Source organism: Mustela erminea, chromosome 1 (genome assembly GCF_009829155.1).
Source record: "Mustela erminea isolate mMusErm1 chromosome 1, mMusErm1.Pri, whole genome shotgun sequence".
NCBI classification, from domain to species: domain Eukaryota; kingdom Metazoa; phylum Chordata; class Mammalia; order Carnivora; family Mustelidae; genus Mustela; species Mustela erminea.
This window is the reverse complement of record NC_045614.1, coordinates 144,413,051-144,438,196: the sequence shown is the minus strand read 5'-3', so window position 1 is coordinate 144,438,196 and position 25,146 is coordinate 144,413,051. Positions and strand designations below refer to the sequence as shown.

The 25,146-nt window shown below is 39.3% G+C and overlaps 1 protein-coding gene across 4 annotated transcripts in view; it reads left to right on the top strand.

Moving 5' to 3' along the window:
• Window positions 1–19,395: 19,395 nt before the first annotated feature.
• TSC22D2 (TSC22 domain family member 2) overlaps window positions 19,396–25,146 on the top strand; it is a 48,060-nt gene continuing 42,309 nt past the window's right edge. For all 4 annotated transcript variants that reach the window (XM_032345620.1, XM_032345618.1, XM_032345630.1 and 1 more), the window contains exon 1: window positions 19,396–21,405. In XM_032345620.1, coding sequence (XP_032201511.1) covers window positions 19,424–21,405 — 1,982 coding nt within the window. In that variant the 5' untranslated portion in view covers window positions 19,396–19,423. The remainder of the gene's footprint in view (window positions 21,406–25,146) is intronic.

The following is a 25,146-nucleotide window of genomic DNA, read 5'->3' as shown; positions in this document are numbered from 1 at the left end:
GGAACTCAATGCTCTTTTACCTCGATCAAAGGTGAGAAATCTATTTTTCAGAAATAGATTTTCTGAAAAACTAGATTTCTCTATTTTTTCTGAAAACAGACAAGTACAAAAAATAAAAATGATTACTAAAAATTCTGAAAAAATAAAAATGGTTACTGGTTGCATTTTTAAAAATGCATAAGATGAAATATTTTTATCAAATGACAGAATCTCAATGTGGAAAATAGGCACTGAACTGTCAATATCTGTGCAGATTTGAGAGGCAGCAACATAGAGAGTTTTGTTTGTTTGTTTTAATCTGAATTTGGGGCAGAATTATGAAGTTGAGTGAGTAGCAGTTTGCTCTTCATCAACCAAGATCATTTATTCTTGGCATCTAGATTATGGAGGACCCTAGGACTCCGTGGTTCTTGTTCCTTAGGAAGACTTCTTCCAAGGCTGACTTTTTTTTTTTTTTTTTTTTTGACATCTTTTCTCTGCAAGATGTCTCTTGAGCTCATCTTAAGTGGATTCTTCTCCACCCTCACATCCCTTTGCCTTTGTGAGCCAGGCACTAGAGTTAATACTTAGCAAGGCCAAAAAAAAAAAAAAAAAAAAAAATTCTCTTTAGCAGCCTCACATAAATAATACCCTAGGGGAAATACCTGGATCCATGAATAGATGTTTATAAACTATGATTCACAGGGTCTCAAGGGGTTATGTAGCAATTTGGGAGACTGGTTGGATGGGGCATGTTTTGACTCTTCCATCACTTACAGGGCTTGAGCATTTCGGGAGTCTTTTCATGCTACTAGACCACATGTAATGCATAAACACTCAAATTATGTCTACAAGACATCAAAATAGCTATCTAATTTGAACCAATTGATTATTTTTAAAGCATATGTATCTGGGATGGAAGAACCGATTATTTTGTCTCATGTAAAAGATAAAAACAAGCATATATTTAAGGACATATTTTAAATTTTCCACATGATTGTGTTAGAGTTAAACAAACACCGTCACAACATGATTCAAATGATTACTTCTCCGAACCTGTAAAATTACTATGTCAGAAGGGAGGGAATGGGTATTTTTCAAGAATCTTCCAAATGCTTTATAATTGCATTTAATATCTCAGCACCACTATGAGGTAGGTATTGCACTGCCCCATTTTACAGATGATGAAATCATGCTTCAGAGAGGTTAGGTAACTTTCCTGAAGTCACATGAATGGCATATGATTGAGCTGGAGTTTGACCTCAGGTCTGGGTGTCTACAAAGCCAGTGCTCTGTCCTTTACACCACACCCCTGCTAGAGGCCCACAGAATTATAGGGAACCTGGGAGATGAACCAGGGCAATGCACTGGGGCCTTAACTGCATATAAGCCAAGCCATGCCAGGCTATTGAGTGCGGATTGTTAGTGCCACACAGCTCTAGGAAAAAAAATGCCTCATCTGTTTAGAAACTCCTATAGAACAGCCCTTACCGAACACAGCATTGGGCAAAATCTTGACTTCATAAATACAACAAGCAGTATTCACCCTGAGAAAAGACAAATTTCTCCAAGTCTGGATATCATTAGGTCACGTCTTAAATATATTTTTAGATCATTAAATAATTTGATTTTTTATGGTTTTAATCAAAGCTATACATGCACACATTTTAAAGAATGCAAATTAGGGGCATCTGGGTAGCTCACTTGGTTAAGCATCCAACTCTTTGATTTTGGCTCAGGTCCTGATCTCACGGCCCTGGGTCCTGGGATCCAGCCTTGTCTGGGGCTTCTTGCTCATTGGGGAGTCTGCTTGAGGACTATATATTCTCCCTCCCCCCTCTGCCCCTTCCCCTACTCATGTTTTCTTTCTCTCCCTCTCAAATAAATAAATCTTAAAAAAAAAAAAAAAAAAGAATACAATTAAATGACCTATTGTGAAAAATAGCACTCCTCCATTCCTCCCCTGGCACCTTTCTCCCCACTCCAAAGGCAACCATTTCCAACAGTTTAAGCTATTTGTTTTGTTTGATTAATTGGTTGAATGATGCTTTTGGTCTTAACTCCCACAATTCTAAGTATACTACATTAGTTTATATTGTTAATTGGATTAACATGATTCCTCACTGTGAATGATAAGGACAAAGCTTCCTTTCAGCTTCCTCTCCATCCCCATCAGGCACAGATCCCCTTCTCACCTCTTCATGTTCTCAATATCCTTAGGTCACAATTTGGGTTCAATTAGCACTTAGTCCTCATATTATAGTAAGCATATAAATGTTATTTGTAGCTAAGCTCTGTCATATATATTTCTCCTATTCTTTTTGGCTCAGACTTTTGTCTCCCTGAGGTTACTTTCTGTTTGTTTGGTGAAGTATTCTATACACTATCACTAATTTAACTGCAAACTCTCAAACAATTATTTAACCTTTTTCTTAAAATGTTCAAACATATCAGGATTCTTTTAATTTCATCTTCTTAAAGTAGTCTCTCCTTGATCCTTGTAATGTGCATTGACCAGACAGATGGCCCTGGACACCTGGGACACACTTGCCACCCGCTTCCCCTTCCCTGTCTCCTGGGCCCTCGCTGGCCTGTATCCTATCTCCATTGCCTTCCTTTGTCTTGCTTCATTCTCTCCTTTTGGTGCAGCACATCCTAAAATAGCTTCTGAGCATGGGTGTATGAGAGGTAAAAATTTTTGCAGCCTTACATGACTGAAATTTGACTTATTTTCTGTTTTCATGTTCCCAAATGTCCAACCTTCAATTATTTTTTGTATCCTCTGAATCTCATACGATTTGTTACAAATCTCTTAAACAGGTAGACCCATAACTGGCCAGAGTATTCTAGTAACAGTCTGAAGAATGCAATACAAGACTTACTTTGTGATTACCAAATTTGGAACTCTAAATTCCTTTCTGCCACAGTTGCATATTACGGTTATTGTACATTTGTCTTTCCTGCATACATGTGTTCCTATTTAGGATTAACAACATTCAGTCTGCCGAGGTCATTTTGAATTCCATTCTTATATTCTAAAGTGTTAACAGCTCTGTATCTTAGCATCCGCCGTAAACTGAGCTTCATAAATATCATCCAAATTACTAACACAGCACGCAAGTTTTTCTAGACTCTCAGACTTGCTTCCATCTCTTTTAATGGCTAATTCAAAATTATTTCAAACCATTAAGCAATTGGAAATCTTGATACATGTGACATAATTGTTTCTTATGAAGAAAAGAGTACTTCAACGGTTGAGTTTCAAAGTGTGAGTTTAGGGGGATTTATCGTGGTGCTTTGCAATGGTGCTCAGCTTCTGCTTTTCCAAGGCAAATACTTTCCTTATTTATAAAATTAGATAGTACATAATTCTTTTTCCAGACCGAAAGCATCCATTCCGTTAACACTAAACAGATAGAATTAAAGAGTCAGCAAGGCATAGTGAGAGAATGCTTGCCTAAAGAGAGAGAAGACTGACTCTCCTAGTGCCATTCTGGGATCTTATATTTGTTGGATGTACTATTAATCTAGTACTTACTAATAGGCCAAATATATATTGAGCACCTATTAGGGTCCAGGTACTGTGCTAGGCACTGGGGCTACAGAGTGAAAAGACAGACAAGGTCCCAGGCGTTGTGAAATAGGACAACAGATATGAACAAGTCATAACAAGTTGACCATTACAGTAACTTAATTTTAATGAGACTCATCTTCCCTGAGTGAAATAAAGAAAATAATAATACTACCTCATGAGTTCCAGCAAGGTAGTATAGTAGAAAAACTTTTTAAGCTCTCTTTTTTTTTTTCTGTACAGACTATAAGCATCTTCTACTAGCCTTGATTTTCCAGGGGCAGGGAGCATATCTTATTCATCAGTGTAACCTCAACGAGTAGTCGTGCTTGTCTAGTAGCAGGAAGTCAATACATGTGTGTTGAGCGAGCAACAAGGCCAAAAGAAGATGAGTCTATATTTTCCCACATGTAAAAGTCTCTTCATTTTTCTCCCCAAGATTATCCATCCATTCATGAACAAATGAACCTTATGCAGTAGAAAAGCATACAGTGATACGATAGTAATATGTTTCCACTTAGCATACATTCATCGCTAAGGTGTGGGTGTTTGAGTAACTGAAATAGTAGAACATTTAAGTTTCCATCTATCCCATTTCATATAATGGGCAATTGTCCCTAAAGCAATTTCTGAGGGCGGAGTATAATTTTTGGAGTGTTTAAAAAAATTATTTGAGATTTGGAAAGCCCCTAAATAGGACACCCAAAACAAGTCAATTACTTTGAATTTCAAAATGAGATGTCCAAAAAAAAAAAAAAAATGGAATTAACTTCCAGCAAAGTTTCAGCCTACAGAAAAATTTTCTAACAATGCTTAAATACATCCAAATAAGTGTATGAAAACATCAACTGACCTGCTTCCTGACAAATCTCTAGGATAAATGGACTTTAAATCTTTGGACACTAAAATTTGTATAGCAGACAGAGAGTTTTGCCATGTTTTGGTTTTATTCCCCCCCAGAGGACCTAAGGAATAGCTGTGATTTCTGTTCTCGTGAAACCACAGAGCGGAAGAGCTGGAAGGGGGTCTAGGAATTGTCCACTTCAGCCTCCTTATTTTTCAGGGGAGGGAAAACAGAGGCCCAGAGAGGTGAGACAATTTGTCAGTTCCAGTGCCAGGATAAGAACCAACGTCTCCTCTTTTCTGGGACAGGAAGCAGCAGTAGCCTGCTGAAAACATTGCCTGGTATCCTGGGAATTTGCTTGTCTGCTGTGTGGAGATACTCTGACCTTGGAGAGTCTAATTCCAAGACAGTTACACATACATTCCAGCTAAAGATGCATCTTCATTTTAATAGAATGGTGGACCAATACCTCCAGTTGTTGTTTTTTTTTTTTTAAGAATAGAAAAATAAAATTCTTTAATCTCATATTATAAAAGTTCTACTACTTCTTAATAAAAATAAATAGAAAGTTCTCCAGAGATCCTTACCCAGCCACAGCAGTGGTTCCCAACACACCACCTAATTAACTGCACTGGTCCATCTCTTCTCTCACATGGCAAGCAACTACCTCTTGCCTGCTTCCTTCCACTTAAGAAACTATCGGCTCTTCTCCTCAAATTCACCCCCAACAGGTTCAACCCTTTTCTCTTGGCCTCTCCTCCCACCATCATGAGATCACAAAACAAGACAAAAACCCGGAACGTAGTCTGTCTTCACAAGTTTGGAAACTTCTAATCTGCTGGCTAATAAATGGAGAGAACGTGGACCTGAAGAGCCTGCGGACCCCGTTCAAATATGGTTCTGATTCTGAACTCTTGAGGAAATCCTCAATCTCTCTGAGGCTTAATTTCTTCATCTCTTAAACTGGAGAGGCTAATGTTTGTACCATAGAGTTGCTATAGAAATTAAATGAAGACACATTTAAATAGCTACCACACAGCCTGGCACACACTAAGAACTAATTCTTTTCTGTTCTCTCTCTGCTGCTCACTTTTTCTCCATTTTCTAGAAACCCTGTTGAATATGCATGTATTGTCTTTTTTATTTTTTTAAGATTTTATTTATTTGTTGACAGAGAGAAACACAGTGAGAGAGGGAACACAAGCAGGGGCAGCAGAGAGGGAGAGGCAGGCTTCCCACTGAGCAGGGAGCCAGATATGGGCCTCCATCCCAGGACCCTAGGATCATGACCTGAGTCAAAGGCAGCTACCTAACAACTGAGCCAAGCAGGCGCCATGTATTGTCGTTTACTATATAATTCTACTTTTCTATACATTTGGAATTTTCCATTATAAAAATTTTCAAAATAAAATAATTAAAAATGATCATTTCCTAATGTTAGCAATGTTCAATAAATATAAATAATCTTCAATCATGCAGATTTGGGTGATAATATATTTTTAACAAGCAATACTTTAGAAGCTAAAGAATGACATGTTATACATGTTGAGATATCTCATAGAAAAGTTCCTAAGGAGGTTTTATTCTAAAATGTAAGTTACATGACAAAGCTATAGCAACTGACCACTTTAGCTATTGCTTATAAAATGCTATTCTGATTATATATATGTACATATATATTATATTACATATATGGAAAACATTTTTATCAAAAATATTACCTATTCCTCTTTTCAGTTCACATAATTCATAATAATTACAGAATTAATAACTGCCAAATTGGGTAACTTTTCAAGCAATTTTATCATCAGCTGTCTTATGTAGCCTGAATGCTGATCAACAACTGATGAAATCATATTCAGTTTAATGCATTTAAGTAAAATTACTGAGTTCATGGTTCAGAATGAATAGTTCTTTACATTTTGTAGAAAGTACTATTCTCCACTGGAGGCAATATTTTGTCCTTTGTGATAAAATTTCATGCCATTTTTTGGGGGGTCACCTGGTTGGCTCAGTGGGTCAAGCCTCTGCCTTCAGCTCAGGTCATGATCTCAGGGTTCTGTGATTGAGCCCCGCATCGGGCTCTCTGCTCAGTGGGGAGCCTGCTTCCCACTGCCTGCCCTTCTCCCCCCACTCCCCCGTCTTGCTGCTCTGCCTACTTGTGATATCGCTCTCTGTCAAATAAATAAATAAAATCTTTTTTAAAAAATTTCATGCCATTTTTATTCTAAACTATGAACATTTTAATCCATGGTTCTATATGTTTCGAACTAACATGGTTAAATACTTAGGGTCAACTCACTTAGTCTCTCTAAATTTCACTTTCCCAAGTTAGATGGATATAAATATATTTATAATAATACCTTTCTTTTAGAGGGTTCATAATGTGTTGAACTATTTTGTTATTAATTCTGAAGCATTTCTTAGGCTTAGTAGAAGGCATCTGTTAAACTCAGCTGACCTAAAGGGAACCATAGCCATGGCTGAACAACTTGTCCAAGGTCACACAGACTTAGGGTTATAACGACCAAATGATATGACACATGGTAAAAGTTTCACAACTGTAAAGTACCACACAAATTCAAAGTATAACCAGAAATTTGAATAGAGCTGTGATAAGTTCTAACATTTATTGACTACTATTCTTTTTTTTTTTTTAAGATTTTATTTATTTGTCAGAGACAGAGGGAGAGAGAGCGAGCGAGCACAGGCAGACAGAGAGGCAGGCAGAGGCAGAGGGAGAAGCAGGCTCTCTGCCGAGCAAGGAGCCTGATGTGGGACTCGATTCCAGGACCCTGGGATCATGACCTGAGCCGAAGGCAGCTGCTTAACCAACTGAGCCACCCAGGCGTCCCGACTACTATTCTTAATACTTTTTTCTCTTGACTTTCTGGCCAAAACTAAAATAAAACTTGCCACTAAAAAAAATCTCATAGAGCATAGTGAGGAGTAAGGAGCAGCTGGGAAGTATATAGAACTCCTTGAAAATAGGATGCCATGTTATTTTTACGGATATTAATCGTGACTCTGTTATTGAAATAGCCTCCAATTTCATTTCGTTATTTTTTTAAGGAATAAAACAATTAGGTTTGGAATTCTGACCAAACTCTAACTTGGGGATTGACTTTCAATACTTCAAATCTCTCTTGCTGCATCTACTCAATTTCCCACTTGGCTGGAGAATTATTGAGAAATCTTGTAATGCATTCTAAGTACTTGCTACATGATGCCCTCTACCCAGCTACAGAATACCAGCAAAACTTGTGTATTAGTTTTCCTTATTCTCAGAACTGTTTCAGAGTATAATGAGCTGCTTCAAAGGCGTATAAGGGCTTCTAATGAAAGGTGTTTAGGACGTGCCAAATACCATGGTTGCTATGAAAATTATCAACCAGCTAGAAACATTAGCTATTTTATGCCCCCCAAACAGTGTTTTAACAATGATTCGTTTTTTGTCATTAGCTGATTATTCTAAGTTCTCATTATCTTGAAACTATATTGGTACCAAGAAAAAATATGTTTTCAAATTTGGCTTCTTTTATGTGATGGTTCCATCTCTCATGTATCAACCATAAATTCTTTGCCTCTGGGACTGCAAATAATTCAGGATGTAATGGAAAGTTAGTATCACATGGCAAGACATTTGTTCCCATTGCAGAGTGAGGCCAGCTCTGAAATTCAAACCCTAATGAGCACAAGTATGTAAATGAGAGCAGCCAAACTAAACAGACGAAGAAAACAAAGCCTAAGGAGTCTATAAAAAACATTTTTTCAGCCTAGGTATTCATTAACCCATAGCATTTAGACTCTCTAAATTAAAAATAGAGACTTCTTTCCAATAGTTTGTTACTATCGTGACCTATCTATAGATCTACATTTTTAAAACTATATGAGGGATGCCTGGATGGCTCAGTCAGTTAGAAGTCTGCCTTCAGCTTAGGTCAGGATTCGGGGATCAGTCCCACATCAGGCTCCTTGCTTAACGAGGAGCCTGCTTCTCCCTCTTACTGCTGCTCCCCCTGCTTGTGTGCATGCTGTCTCTCACACAAATAAATAAATAAAATCTCTTAAAAAAATAAAAATAAAAAACCATATGGGAAGGCCTTTTTACCCATAGAGTAAATCTATTTATTAAATTTTCTTATGAAAATGAAGTGTTATTTAAACTAGGCTATTATACCAAATATTGAAATCATTTCAATTTGCCTCAAATTAATATGATTAAGAATGGCTAATATCAAAGGAATGTGTATTTGTGATCAAACTTTCAATCTGTGCTTACTATGAAATACTAAAGATGCTGTATTCTCAAGGACTTCTGCATATGATCTGATGTACAGCTTGCATGTTTTCTCAACTTTCTGCAAATATTAAAATTGATTCAATAAAAGGTTGGAAAACTTGTGTAATAATTAAAATGAATTCTTTTTTATTCCCTCTTAAAGATACATGTTTATAGAAGTACCTATTTTTGCAGAGAATTTCCCACTGTGCCAGTCTTCCATGATTTTTGAATATTGCTTTACTTACATAATATTGAATGAAAATGTAGGATGTTGTAAAAATGGAAAATTCATTTATACAATATTTATTAAGAATTGAATATGTGTCAGGCTCTATCATAGACCTTGAGAATGTCAGAATGAACAAGAGGGGCACCTGGTTGGTTCAGTCAGTTAGGCATCTGACTCTTGGTTTCTGTTCAGGTCATGATCTCATGGTCGTGGGACTGAGCCCCACCTTAGGCTCCACTCTCGCTGGGGAGTCTGCTTAAGATTCTCTCACTCCGCCCCTCCTCCCCACTCCCTCTTTCTCTCTCTCTCTCTAAAATAAATAAATCTTAAAAAAAAAAAAAAAAAAGAATGAACACGACAGATGAAAGCCCTTGCCCTCCAAGGAGCAAGCCATTCTAGTGTGGGGAAAACAGACAACAAACAAATAAGGAAATGACAGCGTATTAAAACGTAATAAGTGCTACAGTGAAAAATAAAACAGGAAAGATGGGAATGAGAGAGCTTAACAGTTTTAAATAATGTAGTCATGGCAGGCCTCACTGAGAATGTAACATCTAAGCAAAGACTTGAAGGAGGTAAGGGAAGTAAACATGCATATCTCTCAGGGAATAAGCAGAAAGGTACAGGAAATGCAAACGTCCTGAGGCAGACAGTGACTTTGGGGGACTCAGGCAATAATTAGCATATTTGAGTATTACCGACTGAAGCAAAAACATTTTGACCCATTTATTTGTTGGTTGTTGCATGCAACACCAAGACTCCAAACTTGTCCTTTGGGAGTCTAGATTCATAAAATATTAGAACCAAAAATAGTCATCCTTTCAGTCGACCTCCTTATTTTACAGAAAAAGAATATGGGACCCAGAGAGGTCATGACCCGTGTTCTAAGACACATAGCTGCACAGAATACTGCGGAGCCTCCAAAGGTTTCCTAACACCCCATTTTTGCTCAATTTTACTTCATACTTTCATTATATTTCTGTTACTTATGTCTTTCTAATTTCTTTTTAAATTCCTTTTTAATTTCATAAATTAACTCTTTAAAGCACCTTTGCATTAATTCGGTCCAGCTGAAAAAGCACTAATGGTTCCTAATGCTATATTTTGATGGGATTCAAATATATACTATCCCTGAGGGGCAGTTTATTTTTAGATAGCAGTTATGAAGTATTATTTATCACATGACTAAAATTGTCATCTCATCTGTCATTATACCTTTACAAAGTTACATGAGGTTTAGGTGGTGCATGGGGGCACATTTTTTTTTAATATAAAAGTAATACTTTTTTAATATAAAAGTAATTTGTAATATAAAAGTAATGTAAAAGTAATTGAGATAAAGACTGTATGTGATTGTTGTAGAAAAGCTGGAAAATATTTTTAAAAATCAAGTGAGAATGTTTAATAACCTCTTCACCCAGAGATAGTCACTATTTAAATTCTGATGTAATTTCCCCCAAATTCTTTTCCTATGCATACATGCAATTTTCTTTCAAAGATAAGATACAGTTCTGTTTGATGTTTTTAACTCAATATTCTACCATAATTGTCCTTAAAAAAAAATCATCAAATGATAACAAATGTTCCTCTTTAAAATGGCTTGATCTTGGGGTGCCTGGATGGCTCAGTGGGTTAAAGCCTCTGCCTTCAGCTCAGGTCATGATCTTGGGGTCCTGGGATCGAGCCCCACATCGGGCTCTCTGCTCAGCAGGGAGGCTGCTTCCCTCTCTCTCTCTGCCTGCCTCTCTGCCTACTTGTGATCTCTGTCAAATAAATAAATTAATCTTTAAAAAGAAAAAAATAAAATAAAATGATTTGATCTTCTGAAAATGAACCTGTAAAGTTCATTAATTGGGTGGGCTATAAAGTTTGTATAAAGTAACATTTTCCTGCCCATCACAAGGTACTATTGTAAAGTAATATGATCAATAGTTGTAAGTTTCATAATTGTAAAATAATTTAAGAGATTTGGAATGATATTTAACAAAAATGCAACGCGGGAACACGTGTACCCCTTTTAAAGAATTTGAACAACCTTGGCATGCTACCCTTTTCTCTTTTTAGTCTTGATGCTTTATAATCATAGAAATATCAAATTCCATCAAATAACAAACAATGCATTTCAAAAGCATTACATAAGATAAGCAAGTTTTCTTTTCCTTTTTGTTTGGCATTTATACCAGCCCATTCACATTTACATTGGGGCTGGTAGCACAAAATATCTAGGTGTTCCTTCTCCCATGTTTCACTAGGAAAAGAACTATGTGTGCTTCGGAGAAAATAATAGCCTTTCTGTCCCTGCTGAAGCTCTTTAGACATGTTGGCCCTGCTTTGGAGTTTACCATGGTAAGAATAAATTTAACATTCATACACATAAACCTGGAATTGGAAGAAGGTAAAGGAAGGAGTAAGTGGCCAGACCAGTTGTCACCACCAGTGCACCAGAGTGTAACCTAGTTAAAAGATGCTACTCTAGCATTCTCTTACTAATAAAGAAATAGCCCATGAAACAGTAAAAATCATCCACTGTTCAACTGTACCTGACAAGAAAGAAAGAAAAGGCAATCCACCAACACGGAAATGCATGGCCTTGCCTCCTACCTTTTCCATAAAGGTCCCTTCTTTGTGGCTCTTTTATGACTAACAGAATGTTTCACATCATTCCTAGATTTATCTATGTGTATTTTTATCTCATTGGAAAAATGAGGTTCACCCCTGAGCCTCCCTAAAATTAGCTCTACTTGTTAGAAGTTCTCCTTGTCAGGCGGTTTTATCACACTTATCTAATAATTACCTTTACATAAAATGTTTTCCTTTTTGTTGTTCAGAGTTGGGTTTTGTTGTTGGGTTTTTTGTTGTTGTTGTTGTTGTTTTTATGTAAGGCATTTCAAGTTCTTGAGTAATCAAAATCACTGACTTTAAGTTAGTTAAGGTTTTGCTGAGAAAAAGACTTCCATCTTACAGGTACTTAATGAGTTCTTGTGCTACAAATTTGTTAAATCTCTATATAAAAAAATGACATAGAGCTTGTTAAATATTTCTACGAGTTTGGTATGACACAAATAATTACAGCCATATAAAAAGAAACTTACAACATATTCTAAACTATGAGAGGTTAAGAAAACAGAGAGGTTTCCTTTTAAATGCAAATCAGATCACGTTAATCATCTGCTTGTAACCCTCCTGTGGCTTCCCATTACATTTAAAATAAACTACAAGTTCCTTCACTTGGCCAATAAGGTCTATAAGATCTAGTGCCTGCCTGAATCTCAGAAGCCTGCAGTGCCCTCCCCATAACACACTCGTTTCCACCCCAGGGCCAGTGTCCTGTATCTGCCTCTCTTTCTGACTATTGACTATTATTTTAAATCCTGACTACTGAAAAAGAGCCCACCTGCCAGATACCTAAGGTGCCATTGCCCCCACCTTCCATTTTTGATTTGTTTCTTCTTAACACATGAATCTCTGAAATTACCACATTATTCATTTACTTCTTCAGCATCTGTTCCTGTGTGGAAATATAAGACCTAGAAGAACAAACACTTTACTTTTCTTGTCTAGTTCACAACTCTTCCCAAGTCTATCAAAAGAGGCCAGCACATAGTAGTCTTCTAAATATATGTTAGATGAATGAACAAGGAGATATTTGGAGCTGTTTGTTCAAAATAGAAGCTTGACTTTACTAGAAAACATTTTTTCTTTTATCAAAATAAAATGCCGCAAATGAAATATTAGTAAACAAAATTAGTTTAAACACAGTAGCTGAGCTTAAAGAAACTCAAAGAAGAATATGTGGAAAAGGTAAATGAATCATTATTACATAATTTATCTTTCTTTAAAATATGCATTTTTGTAAAAGGGTTGATCTTTTTTCCTTAAAGGGTAGAACCACTGTATTGATGGAGAACCTATAAAGCAAGTATGAATGAAATATTCATAAACTAAAAATCTATAAGTAAATCAGCTATTGAATAAACACATGCAATTGTACAAAAACGATTAGTATCAAAATCCAGAAGGTAAAGATGGAAAACATAGTCCAAATATTTGAAGATGAAAATATATTTATATCTAATCAATTTAATTAAAAAAGAGGTAAATATCACAGAATGGCTGTCGTGGTAGTACTATTATAATTATTTATCAGATATTTGATGGCCAAAAACTGCAATGGGTGTATGATTAGCATTTCACCTTGATTTTGCATTTTCCCCCTATTTCCCTATTTCTTACTAGCCTCCTTCTCCAAAGATCCCAGATTACAGATGGGAGAGAGGAGTTAAAATTAATTTGCAGAGAAGCAGCTTGTTACATGACCACTTTAAGTAACACCCAAATCCTTGTACAAACATGGATCATGGGTTGAGCTTTTAATGAGTATGAATCCTGCAAAGGAGGATTTCAAGTATTCTAAAGTTAAATGCTAATAGTGTTTTGTTTCCAATAACTAAAGAGCTATTTTGGAATTAAAATATAACTGCTAATACAAAGTAGTCGAGATTATATTTGTGCCTTTCAACCATTGGTTCCTATGAATTAAAATTAGTCCAATCAGCTAAATCAGAATGACCATCAGATTATCAGTCAACACTTAGACCGTCCTTCATGTCTAAATCCAGTTTATACAAGTTTCTACACTCAACCACATTTCTTTTGAACTTTATAAGCCAGTAATAGTAACATACAGAACGAACTATAACCTAGAAGTCTAGAAATTGGCAATGTCTTTCAATGCTCTTTTGTGAGTGTTAAAGTTACAACTTAAAATTACAGGTATACTACCACTTGAAGCGATACATAATTACACTGTGCTTACACCAAATTCACATATACAAGAAAGGAAGAATAGATGGTGATGATTCACCTTACCAAAGGATATCCCATTAAATGTCTTTAAATAATTAGCTCATCTATGAAAAAACATGGGTTCTTCATAAAATCACATATACCTAGTAACTTTTTTTTAAGACTTGTATTCTATTTTTTTTTTAAAGATTTATTTATTTGAGAGAACATGCGAGAGAGAGAGAGAGAGATGGGGAAAGAGAGCAAGTGTGTGCGTGCGAGCTGGGAGAAGGGCAGAAGGAGAGAATCCTCAAGCAGACTCCCCTCTGAGGGCAGAGCCAGACTCAGGGCTCCAACTCACGAGCCAGGAGTTCATGAACTGAACCAAAACCAAGAGTTGGACACTTAACCAAGTGAACCAAGCATCTCTATTTTATTTTTTTAAGTAATCTCTACATCTATCGTGGGGCTCAAACTTATAACCTTGAGACCAAGAGTTGCATGCTCTCCCCACTAAGCCAGCAAGGTGCCCCAAGTAACTTTCTTTTTTAATTAACAAATGACATTGAAAATATTACTGCCGATAGTATCACATTAGTTGCCATCTTTCTTCCAAAGACACCAAACACTGCCATATGTGTTATCTTTCTCTTTCTACTCTCTCAGTGGGATTGAGAGTTTAACATCTCGTCATCACAATGCTACTTCTTTTTAGTGATGGGAAATTGAGGGATTAGTAGATTAGTCATCAGTCACAGAACAAGTTTATGACAAAACTGAAGCTACTCTTGATCTCAAGTTTTCTCCAAAAGGCAATGTAGATTTATTTAATTTTGTCCCAAACTGGTCACAAACAAAGTATATGTGTGTGTGTGATTAATATACACATACATTATATATATAAATGTATATAATGCATGTATATATTAAAATATATATATAAAGCATGTATATATTAAAGCATGTATATATATTTAAAGCATGTATATATTAAAGCATGTATATATTAAAATATATATATATTTAAAGGTAATATAAAGCATGTATATATTAAAATATATATATATTTAAAGGTAAGATAATTACTAACAGATTTGCTATTGAAATCACATTGCAGTATAAAGCTAGATTTCAGAACCACATAATATTTTAGATTCTAAATTAAGTACCATAATAGAAGAAAACAGACTTTACGAGGACATTCTATTTATTATTAGTTCAAAATGCACCATTTTCTTCCATCGGATTGCTATATTTTGCCTGAACTTCAAAGACCTTTGGGACTCAAGGGAATCTTCACTATTAAAAAAGACACTATTGTTTCATAGTATATTGAATGTTAGAAGACTATCTAATAGAACTTCTCTTAAATGTGAAAATTATACACACATCATTCGCTCTGAAATGATGAAGATATTGTGCATTTCAATGAGATTATGTTTTCTTTCATAAAAGTATTTATAGAATTCCACTAGGCTTATTCTTCTTTCACTGCAGTTTTTGTTGTTGTTGTTTTGTTTTTGTTTTTGACTTTTCAGATAATATTATGCAATGGCCTCACTGCAAGGGGTTATTAGTAAGATATGGCTCCAGAAATGGAACCCCAGGAAAATCATAGTAATAAATCAAGTACTACTTGTTTAGACAACTGATATTTATTTCCAGCAAATGCTTTTTGGAATCTGAAAACTAGTCCTCCATTTTGTATTTTTCTAACAATTTAGTGATAAAAAAATGTAGAAAGTAAACATAAGCTATTTCTAAATCCCAGAAAAAGTTGTTGGCTAGGATACAGGCTGTGCAATTCTTAATGCACACATGGAGGGCTCAATAAATGTCACTGACTGATAGTATTAACTCTAAAGGACTACCTCTCTTAGCTAAGCAGTTGCTTAAGTTCTCCTATAAATGTGGTTTTATTTTCTCTATCCCAAAGTATTTAGATAATGTACTATTACTATTTTAAATGTATCATGTACTTGTTGAAAAAATAAAAAAGGTTTTCTTGAGTATCTACAGTTCACATTCCAGGATCTTGTGACTATGAAATAATTTGCCATCTGGTACTGATATGGTTAGATAATAACCTAGTAGAATTTGGAGTACGATACTCTGAAAAGATGAAATCTTGCTATAGTAATTGTGGTGTTTGTTTGGTTTGGTTTTGGTTTTCTTGGTCATTGGTGGAAACCATCCTTAGTTTCTAAGTTGTTGCAATTGTTTTTTTCTCCCCCCCTGCATTGTTCTTCCTAAACATATCTTCCATACATGGCTTTAAAGTAAGTCTTTGAGGGAAGTACCAGATGTAGGACAGTCAAGTTGGGTGCTATGGAGCAGTAATCAAGGATTTCCACAATTTCCACATGTGGCTTTTGGGTGTAAGCATGGAGCCAGGATAATTGCATTAAGACCCTTGGTCTCGAGGTTTGAAGGACTCCAGAGATCTCTCCTGTTCCAGTGAGTTAGGCTACCATGTTACTTACTGTCAACTTTCTACACACACCCAGAGCATATATACTGACTGGTACATCTGGTTTCCTAACATTTTAATTAGTTATGTGGAGGCTTCTAATCCTCTGTGGGCCAACCATGAATTACATAGCTGTGTAGTCTGATGACAGTTCTATGTTTTTCTTTTCTCCATAAAATGTTTTCAAACCTATCTGTAACAACCATAATCTTTATCATTTCTTCATAGCAATTTTATGGAATAAATTCTCTATATTTCTAAGCAGCAAATGTATAAAAGAAGCTAGAGACTTTAAGACTTTTAGAAAGCTTACCTTCAAAAGAACTATTTTATTCACACAGAAATTCTTAAGCATATAAATAAAACATTTTAACTTTATACATCTATTTTAGGCTAAGATGTCTTTTAACATCTTCAACCCCATTCTTACCAACAGTATAGCCCCTTACTAATCTCTTCTAAATTATTACTTTCATTTCATAATAAATCCTTAAAGTGTTCTTTAAGGAGAAATCATCTTACAGATGACTTTAGATTTTTCCTTTGTGTGATTAAAGATAATCACAACAAGTAATCAAAAAGTTTATGTAGTAAGATAATGTAATGAGACAAGCAGGCATCCCATACTTATTTTTCCAAAACTGACCACCATTTAATACAGTAAATCAATCCGAAGTTAAATTGAGCTCTTGTAAGTTTATATTTGATTTAACCAGTTGATCTATCTTATTAATGGAAAATATCTCTAACAATTACCAAAATTACAGATTTAGAAATGAAACATTCCATTAGCTACCTCTGCCACAATAGCAGCATAATATTACACTTTGTTCCTTTATTCTCTCCAATCAATCTTCTTAAGAAACAGGGATGTTATTATGTGGTCTTATTTCACATCCTGACCTCCTTCACTTGGGTTTGGAGGACATGGTTTTTACTATGGTTAAAAGCCATGTGTCTGTATGCTATTTACAACTAAGGACCTAAACTTTTTCTGTAAACTATCATTATCAAAATATCCTTAGGCATAAAAAGTATTTCTACTCTTCAAAGATTAGAGAACTGAGTATAATGATTAACTGATTTATATAAGTCATAACGATAATGACTGCTAAAGCTGTGATATGAAATCTTGATCCCCACCCCCCGCAAGATTTCTTGCATTTTACTTAGATATGTATTAATGTGTCAAAGTTCAAGAGCCACCTTCCCCATTTTTTTAAAACTGTTTAAGAGAATGGCCGTACCACTTTCTTTCGCCAGAAAGTAGCTAAAAGATGATAAAATCTCCAGTACTTCATAGCTGCTCTCTGAACTGACTTGTTCTGGTTGTTCATGACCCAATTCAAACCATGTAACACTCTGGCTGGATCCAACTAAGAGTTTTAGAACAAACAAAAGAAAGAACTATAACCATTTAACGCAGTAGGTTCTACATTTATGGAGCCCATAAGCTGATTTCGTGCTGAAAGTACAAACAGTCTGAAGAGTTCAAGCGAACTCTTCAATGCTGAAATCACAGCAAAACTCAGGAAAATTAGGGATATGTTGGTAACCCCTAATCTTTTTTTAAACTGACCTCACCCTGGGCAAGTAACCATCTCCTGATGCCATTGTTGGAGACAGAATTTCTGGCTGAAAGATCAGTTTTCTGACTCAATCTGGCTTGCTATTCTTGGTTAATCATCCCCATTTCTCTCAACATTTCACTCCTCTTACTACAGTGGTCAACATTTATTTCCAGAAGACCTTTTTTAAGTGATTCGCTTCTTCCGTTGGTCTCCCTCTTTATCCTGACTAAATCTCCCTAACCCCCACTTCTATCGCCCTTGTTTCTGTAAGATTTTGCTAAACATTAGACACAGCACATGACCTCCATCCAGTCTTCCAGCGTCTCGTAACAAAACCGACTGGCGCGGTTGTAAGCTTCTCTAGGATTGGAATTTAAGAGTCTTCAGCTCATCAAGTCTAAAAGACCTACAGCGTATATTTTAAATTAAAAAATTTTAAATTTAAAAAAAAAACGCTCCCCTTTTTTAACCTTTAGTCCCTCCCACCGCCTCCCCCTCAAGCCTCCACGCGAAACTGCAGGAAACCGGAGGGGGCGGGGCGGTGACGTCACGACGCCGGTGCGTCACGGAACGGCGGCGGCTGCGGCGCTGGCGGTGGCTGCGGCAGCGGCGGCATTTTAGTCGACAGCGGCGGCGGCAGCGGGGCTGCTGCTCCTCCCAGCATCCCTGGCGCGGCCATTTCAGCCCCATCTTGGCCGAGGGGAGGGAGCTGCAGCCGCCGCTTCAGCAGTTTGAATTTCAGTTTCTCCAGGCTCTGCGAACCGGGCGCACCGAGGAGGAGCCGAAAAAGCTACCACCGCTACCTCACACAGCCGGAGCGCCTCCGCTCGCCGGCCAGTCAGTCGGCCGCCGCCACCACCACCGCCGCCGCCCCTCACTCTTCTCAGGAGCCGCGAGGGGAGGCCGAGACCGCCGCCGCCCGCGGGGTGGCTCCCCCTGTAAGGGGAGGACCGAGCCGGCTTCCCCTCCCCCGGAGCGGGTTTCCGCCAGAGACAGTCGACATGTCCCTGGGGCTGAGCTCCGGCTAAAGCCGGGGAGGGGGCCGCCCGCCCGCGCCGAAGCTCCGCCGCCCGCTCGCGGACCTTCAGCCAGCCCCAGCCCGCCGCTCCTGGCTGAATCAGGAATCCCCGGCTCCAGATTCGCCACTCCTTCCTCTTCTTCCCTCAGCGTCCGAGAGCCCAGAGCTGACGCCGGCACTGGCCTGAGGAGCCCGAGCGGGGCAGCACCGCCCCTCACGCCGCCGCCGCTGCCGCCTCCTCCCCTGCGCCCTCCCACTCCCACCCCCAGCCAAGGCCTGCTGACCGCGCCGAGCGCCGAGCTGGACTGACCACGGCGGCCCCGGAGACTGGAGGAGAAAGCAGGCGGCCCGCCCCTGGGATCGCGCTCGCGCCGCCGCTGAGGGGATTGAATTGAGGCGCCGCGGCTGCGGGAGGCGAAAAGGAAGGAGGAGCCGCCGCGCGAGTGCGACGGGGGCAGAGCCGTAGAGATCGACTCAGAAGGAAACGGGGAGGAGGATGTCTCACAGAGCGGCTAGCGTCCGGATCAGCCAGTGACTCTTAACAGCGGCGGGCCTCAGACCCCAGCGCGGACTCGGACTTTGTCTTTGGGGGCCCCTGCTCTGCCCTTCCTGGTTTCCGGCAAGATTGCAGAGGAGCCGGCGAGCCTCTCTGCCCTCCAGCTTTCCTAACCATGTCCAAGATGCCGGCCAAGAAGAAGAGCTGCTTCCAGATCACTAGTGTCACCACGGCCCAGGTGGCCACTAGCATCACCGAGGACACTGAGAGCCTGGACGACCCGGACGAGTCACGTACAGAGGACGTCTCCTCCGAGATATTCGACGTTTCTCGGGCTACGGATTATGGCCCTGAGGAGGTCTGCGAGCGCAGCTCCTCGGAAGAGACACTCAACAATGTTGGGGATGCGGAGACTCCCGGGACCGTCTCCCCAAACCTCCTCCTGGACGGGCAGCTGGCGGCCGCGGCGGCTGCTCCCGCCAACGGAGGAGGAGCCGTTTCGGCCCGGAGCGTGGCTGGGGCGCTGGCCAGTACCCTGGTGGCGGCCGCCACCTCGGCCCCCTCCTCCGGGGCACCTGGTGCCCCGCCGGTCGCGGGCTCGTCTGCCGGGCCAGGGACCGCAGCCGCATCACAGCCCCCCACCACTTGTAGTTCCCGTTTTCGCGTGATCAAGCTGGACCACGGGAGCGGGGAGCCCTACCGCCGCGGCCGATGGACGTGTATGGAATACTATGAGCGGGATTCAGACAGCAGCGTCCTGACCAGGTCTGGGGATTGCATTAGGCACAGCAATACTTTCGACCAGACTGCGGAACGGGACAGCGGCCTGGGCGCCACCGGAGGGTCGGTGGTGGTGGTGGTGGCCTCCATGCAGGGGGCGCATGGGCCCGACTCGGGAACTGACAGTTCCTTGACTGCTGTGTCACAGCTACCCCCGTCGGAGAAAATGAGCCAGCTCGCCCCGGCCCAGCCGCAGAGTTTTGGCGTTGGGCAGCCACAGCCACAGCCACCGCCGCCCGTAGGTGGGGCTGTGGTTCAAAGCGCGGCTCCAGTGCCGCCGTTCCCGGGAGCCGCGACCGGGCCGCAACAAATGATGGCAGCCCCGCAGCCGAGCCAGCCCCAGGGAACGGGCCCCGGCATCCTCCCGCAGGGGCCCAACGGACAGGGGTTGCCGCTGACGAATGTAACCCTGACGCAGCCCGGCGTGGCCCTGCCGCAGCAGCCGGGCCCAGCCGTCAGCGCTCCTGCGAAGCAGCAGCCCCAGCCGTTCGCGTACCCCCAGCCTCAGCTACCGCCCGGACACTTGCTGCCAGTCCAGCCCGCGGGTCAGAGTGAGTACCTACCGCAGCACGTGGCCGGCCTGCAGCCACCTAGCCCCGCGCAGCCCTCCTCCACCGGCGCCGGAGCGAGCCTTGCCACGGCTGCCAGCCTTCCAGTGGGCACCGGCCAGAATGCCGCCTCGGTGGGGGCGCAGATAATGGGCGTGTCTTCCTTGCCCAGTGAAGCTGTGGCCCCGGGGCCGGGACCCGCGCCGGGCGGACAGGCCGCGCCTGGTCAGCCGGCCGGAGTGCCCTTGGCTGCTGTGGGATGCGCCGTGCCGCCGGGCCTGGTTCCCCCTGGGACCGGGCAGCCCCAGTCCGTGCCTCCGCCGCAGATGGGTGGCAGTGGTGCGCCGTCAGCCGTGCCTGGCGGCCCCCACGCCGTGCTGCCCGGAGTTCCAAACGTGCCTGCAGCCGTGCCCGCTCCAAGCGTGCCTAGTGTGTCTACCACCTCTGTAACTATGCCAAATGTACCCGCGCCTCTGGTCCAGCCGCAGCAGCTGAGCAGCCATACGCCAGTCAGCAGGAGCAGCAGCATAATCCAGCATGTTGGGCTGCCCTTAGCGCAAGGCACACCCAGTGCACCAACAAGTCTACCACAGTCTGACCTAAGCCAGTTTCAGACTCAGACCCAACCTTCAGTCGGGCAAGTTGACGATACTAGAAGAAAATCAGAACCCCTACCTCAACCACCACTTTCTCTCATTGCTGAAAATAAGCCTGTTGTGAAGCCTCCTGTTGCAGATGCCCTGGCAAACCCCCTTCAGTTAACACCTATGAACAGTCTGGCCACCTCTGTATTCAGCATAGCTATTCCTGTTGATGGTGATGAAGACAGGTATGGAAATCTTACTTAAAATATTTGATAGGAATGCTTGACCAAACATTTTAGTTTAGAATGCAACTTAAGGAAAGTTCTTTTATTTTTTTTTTAACTTTGAGTCCCTTAGCGTTTTTAAGTATAAAAATTAGTTTGTGTTTAGTAAGGTTGATTTATCAGTTCTTGAAAAGGCATAGTTTTAGATTGCTAATGTGAAAGTGTAATGAGAGAATTGGTCTTGTCACATTCATTTAAAAGCACAACTGGGTAAGGACACAACATTTGTTCATTCAGAAAAGTGGATTTAAGCTTAATTCTCTTGATTTACAGGTGGCAACTAGTAGATTATGCCCCATAGGACTGTCCTTTTCTTAGGTAACAGTTACACTTGAACACTTTGTCAGTGTGAGTTTGGAGACTAAGACATAAAATTAGAAGTTTCCCATTCTGGAAAACCGGAGGTCTTCTAGTAGGGAAAGATCCATGTAAGTAAGGAATCTCCTCCAGTGTATTTGCAAAGGCTGGAGAGAGAATGGTGAAATGTCAAGTCTGGCTTTGAAGATCCTATCATCCTCCAGCCTTTTAAATATAAGAACATAGAAGGTCAGGAGGCTTCCCGGTGACTTTACGATTCTTTTTTCTTTTTTTTTTTTTTTTTTTTTTTAAGTAAAAAGTATATTGGAAAGATGTTATCTTCCATCAGTGTTTTTTTTTTTAACTACAGAATGGGAAGTATGAAATGAGACTCTGACAGTAGTAAAAGCTACAGTTCTTAGAGTAATTTTATAGTAAAAGTGTTAATAGTTGTCACCAATTGGCTCCCTCTTTACTTAAGGGATGCTTTTTTTAATGGTTTAAGTGAAAATTGGTGTATTGCCATACCAATTCTAGAACAGTTGAAGTTTGGTTATAGTTCAGTGAGGATTTTAAGTGATTTTCAGGAAATACCACAGGAAAATTTGACATATTGCAAATTTTTAAAAACTGACTTGTTACAAGCTTTAGAATTACATTTAAAAATTACAGAGGTTTCAGGTACTTTACAGTTAGGCATTTATTTGTTGGGTTTCTTTATTTTGAGCAAGGTTGATTTCAGATATGTTTAAAGATTATGGATTTCTAGAGTAATTGGTATAGAGAACAATGAGATCTGTTAAAACTTTTTCTTCTGTTTCTTCTGAGTTCCTTCACATTCTTAACTTTTCAGTTTCAACTAGCCTTGTATTTTTGTTACATACTTCTGTGGTTTGAAAAATACTCATGAAATCATCTTTTCTGCTTTTTGTAATTCAAAGTTCATCTTTTTTTGTAGGTGGCTTGCTTGTTGGGAGTCTTTTTTCCATTTGAGAACTCTTAGAGAATACCACGTGTCCATAAGTGAGCTCAGCTAGCTAGTCATTGAGAAATTTTACATGGATGGGACTACCAAGTAAAAAAACTGATTCCACAAGCCATTCAGAAAAATCCCTCTTTACATCTGCTCCCATATTTCACTTTTCACACATAGAGACACACCTAAAATGCAGATTGAGTTTATTTGTTCACCCCTTTTCTAGCTGCCAGAAACCAGTTTTTTCTGATGGGTTCGTAAATAACCATTTGCTTGCCTCTGTTCCTGAAGTACATTGCCTCCATATCTCAAGAAATGAGTGGTTTCCCAAACCACACCCCCCTCGTAAAACACATGCCCATCTGTGAATGAAAATTGTATTTTTCTCTCCTCTTCATGCCTCTCAGTTTAAAGCATATTCAGTTCACATAAAATTCCCCAGAATTTTAATATGATGATGTGGCATGAAGCAGAGAGCTATGTTGACAAATGGAAACTCTAGAATGTATTCTTTAGGTATGACCTCAAAGATGCAATTATTCATCCTCTTACTTTATTAAAAATGTTAATAATTTTAAGATTTTATTTCGGAAGGTGAATGAGCTACAGCTGCTACTGTATCTGTTCTTATCAATTGGCAATAGTTAATCCAGTGCAGGGGTTTTGATGTGTATGCAGTCATATCTTAAATATGGTATTTCCCTCCCCCACCCAGTCTTTTAAAATCTGCATTGTTTACCAATGTTGCATTTCTAATTTTTGTTATAATCATTGACTGGTTTTTAATTTAACATTCTAGTTTTCAAGATGTAATCTTACACATTTGACTATTTTGTCACTAGACCAACACACCTGGTGAAGGAATAAATCCATTAAGTAGAAATAGTTTTTTGTTTTGTTTTTGTTTTTAATGGAAAGTCTTTGTGGAAGAGGGCATTTTAAATTGTATGCTTGAAATTAAATAACACAGTTTTTCTAGGCATATGTTTAAATTACTGAGATAACTATATTTGAGGAAACCATACCAACAAAAATCATAATTTTAATACGGTGATTTGGGGTTGCCTTCTTAAATTAAAATCTACATACAATTTTAGTTGCAGCCATTTAGATGCAAACATTGGAGTGAGAGGTTTTGAGTAATTATGACTTTAACTTTGTGAATAGCTTGACAAATTTCAGATCCGAAAATTTTGTAAACAGTTTGCTTTTTTTTTAAAGTTAATATGTTAGTAAACATAGTCTCGTTCTTTGAGAAAAGGAAGGAAAATGGAAGATTAACAAAAATGATTGAGGTTCTTTAGTCTGATATATTGAAAACTCTATCTCGTGGTGTTTTGGCTCCATTGCCTTTTACAAAGCTTCATTTTGAGACTTAACTCATTTTTTAAAAAGAGACTTATATATTAATTCATTTTAATAATGTACCTTTAGAAGGGCTGACGGTTATATATAGAAAGCAAGGAAATGTTTTCAAGTTCAGTTAACACTGCCTATTGACGTTATAGTACTAATTGCCGTAAAGTTAAATATTCTAGCCTTTCTCGTTGGAAAGACTTATAGTCAGTTGTTGTTCTCTCAAACTGATTTTGTGTAAACAGAATATAATAATGGTTGAAAATATAGTGCACAAAAAGCCACTTTTACGGTGAAAGTTACAAAATTTGTTTAAATTACCAACACACTTAACAGACTCCTTTTTGATAAATGGGGAGAGGTGCAAAATATTACTGGCACTTTTGGAAAGGGAACACAGTACAGATCGTTTTCCACAGATAGCTGACCAGTGTGAACTCTTGTAGGCCACATTCCAGGAACTGTTATGAATGGCTGCAATTGTGAACTGTCAGCTACAACCAAAAGATTGTTGGAAACCTGATTGTAAGGATCCCTTAGTGGCAGATGTCTTTGTATCTTATTAATGGTTTTATTTGTATAGTTTGCTAATGTCTACTGATGATGTATTATAAATTGTTAAATTTTAAGTGGTGTATCCTGGTATGTGCTATAAATACACAAATTTTTTGTATGGCTATATATGTATCTCAGATATACATACATACTTGCGCAGGTTTTTTGAACTTGATAGTTAAGTGAGATTATGTAAATGTATATAAAGAGACAACTGTCACTCTTACCTTTATTGTAAAATCTATAGGTACTTATGAGAGCTCTAAAAGTCTCACTGCATTTAGTCTTTACAAATGAAAGCTCCTTAGTTGAATCTTTATGTGTTATGAGCTTATGTTTCCTTATTGATATTGAATTATGGAGGTAATTTTGCCCATCCAGCTTTACAGTTGACGTTTAAATCAAACACTACATATTATCTTAGGTACTCTTACCAAGGATTTTGTAATCAAAGTGTGAAATCCTGTGTATGAGTGACCTTATTATTTAGTATAAAAACTGATAATTGATGGATTCGT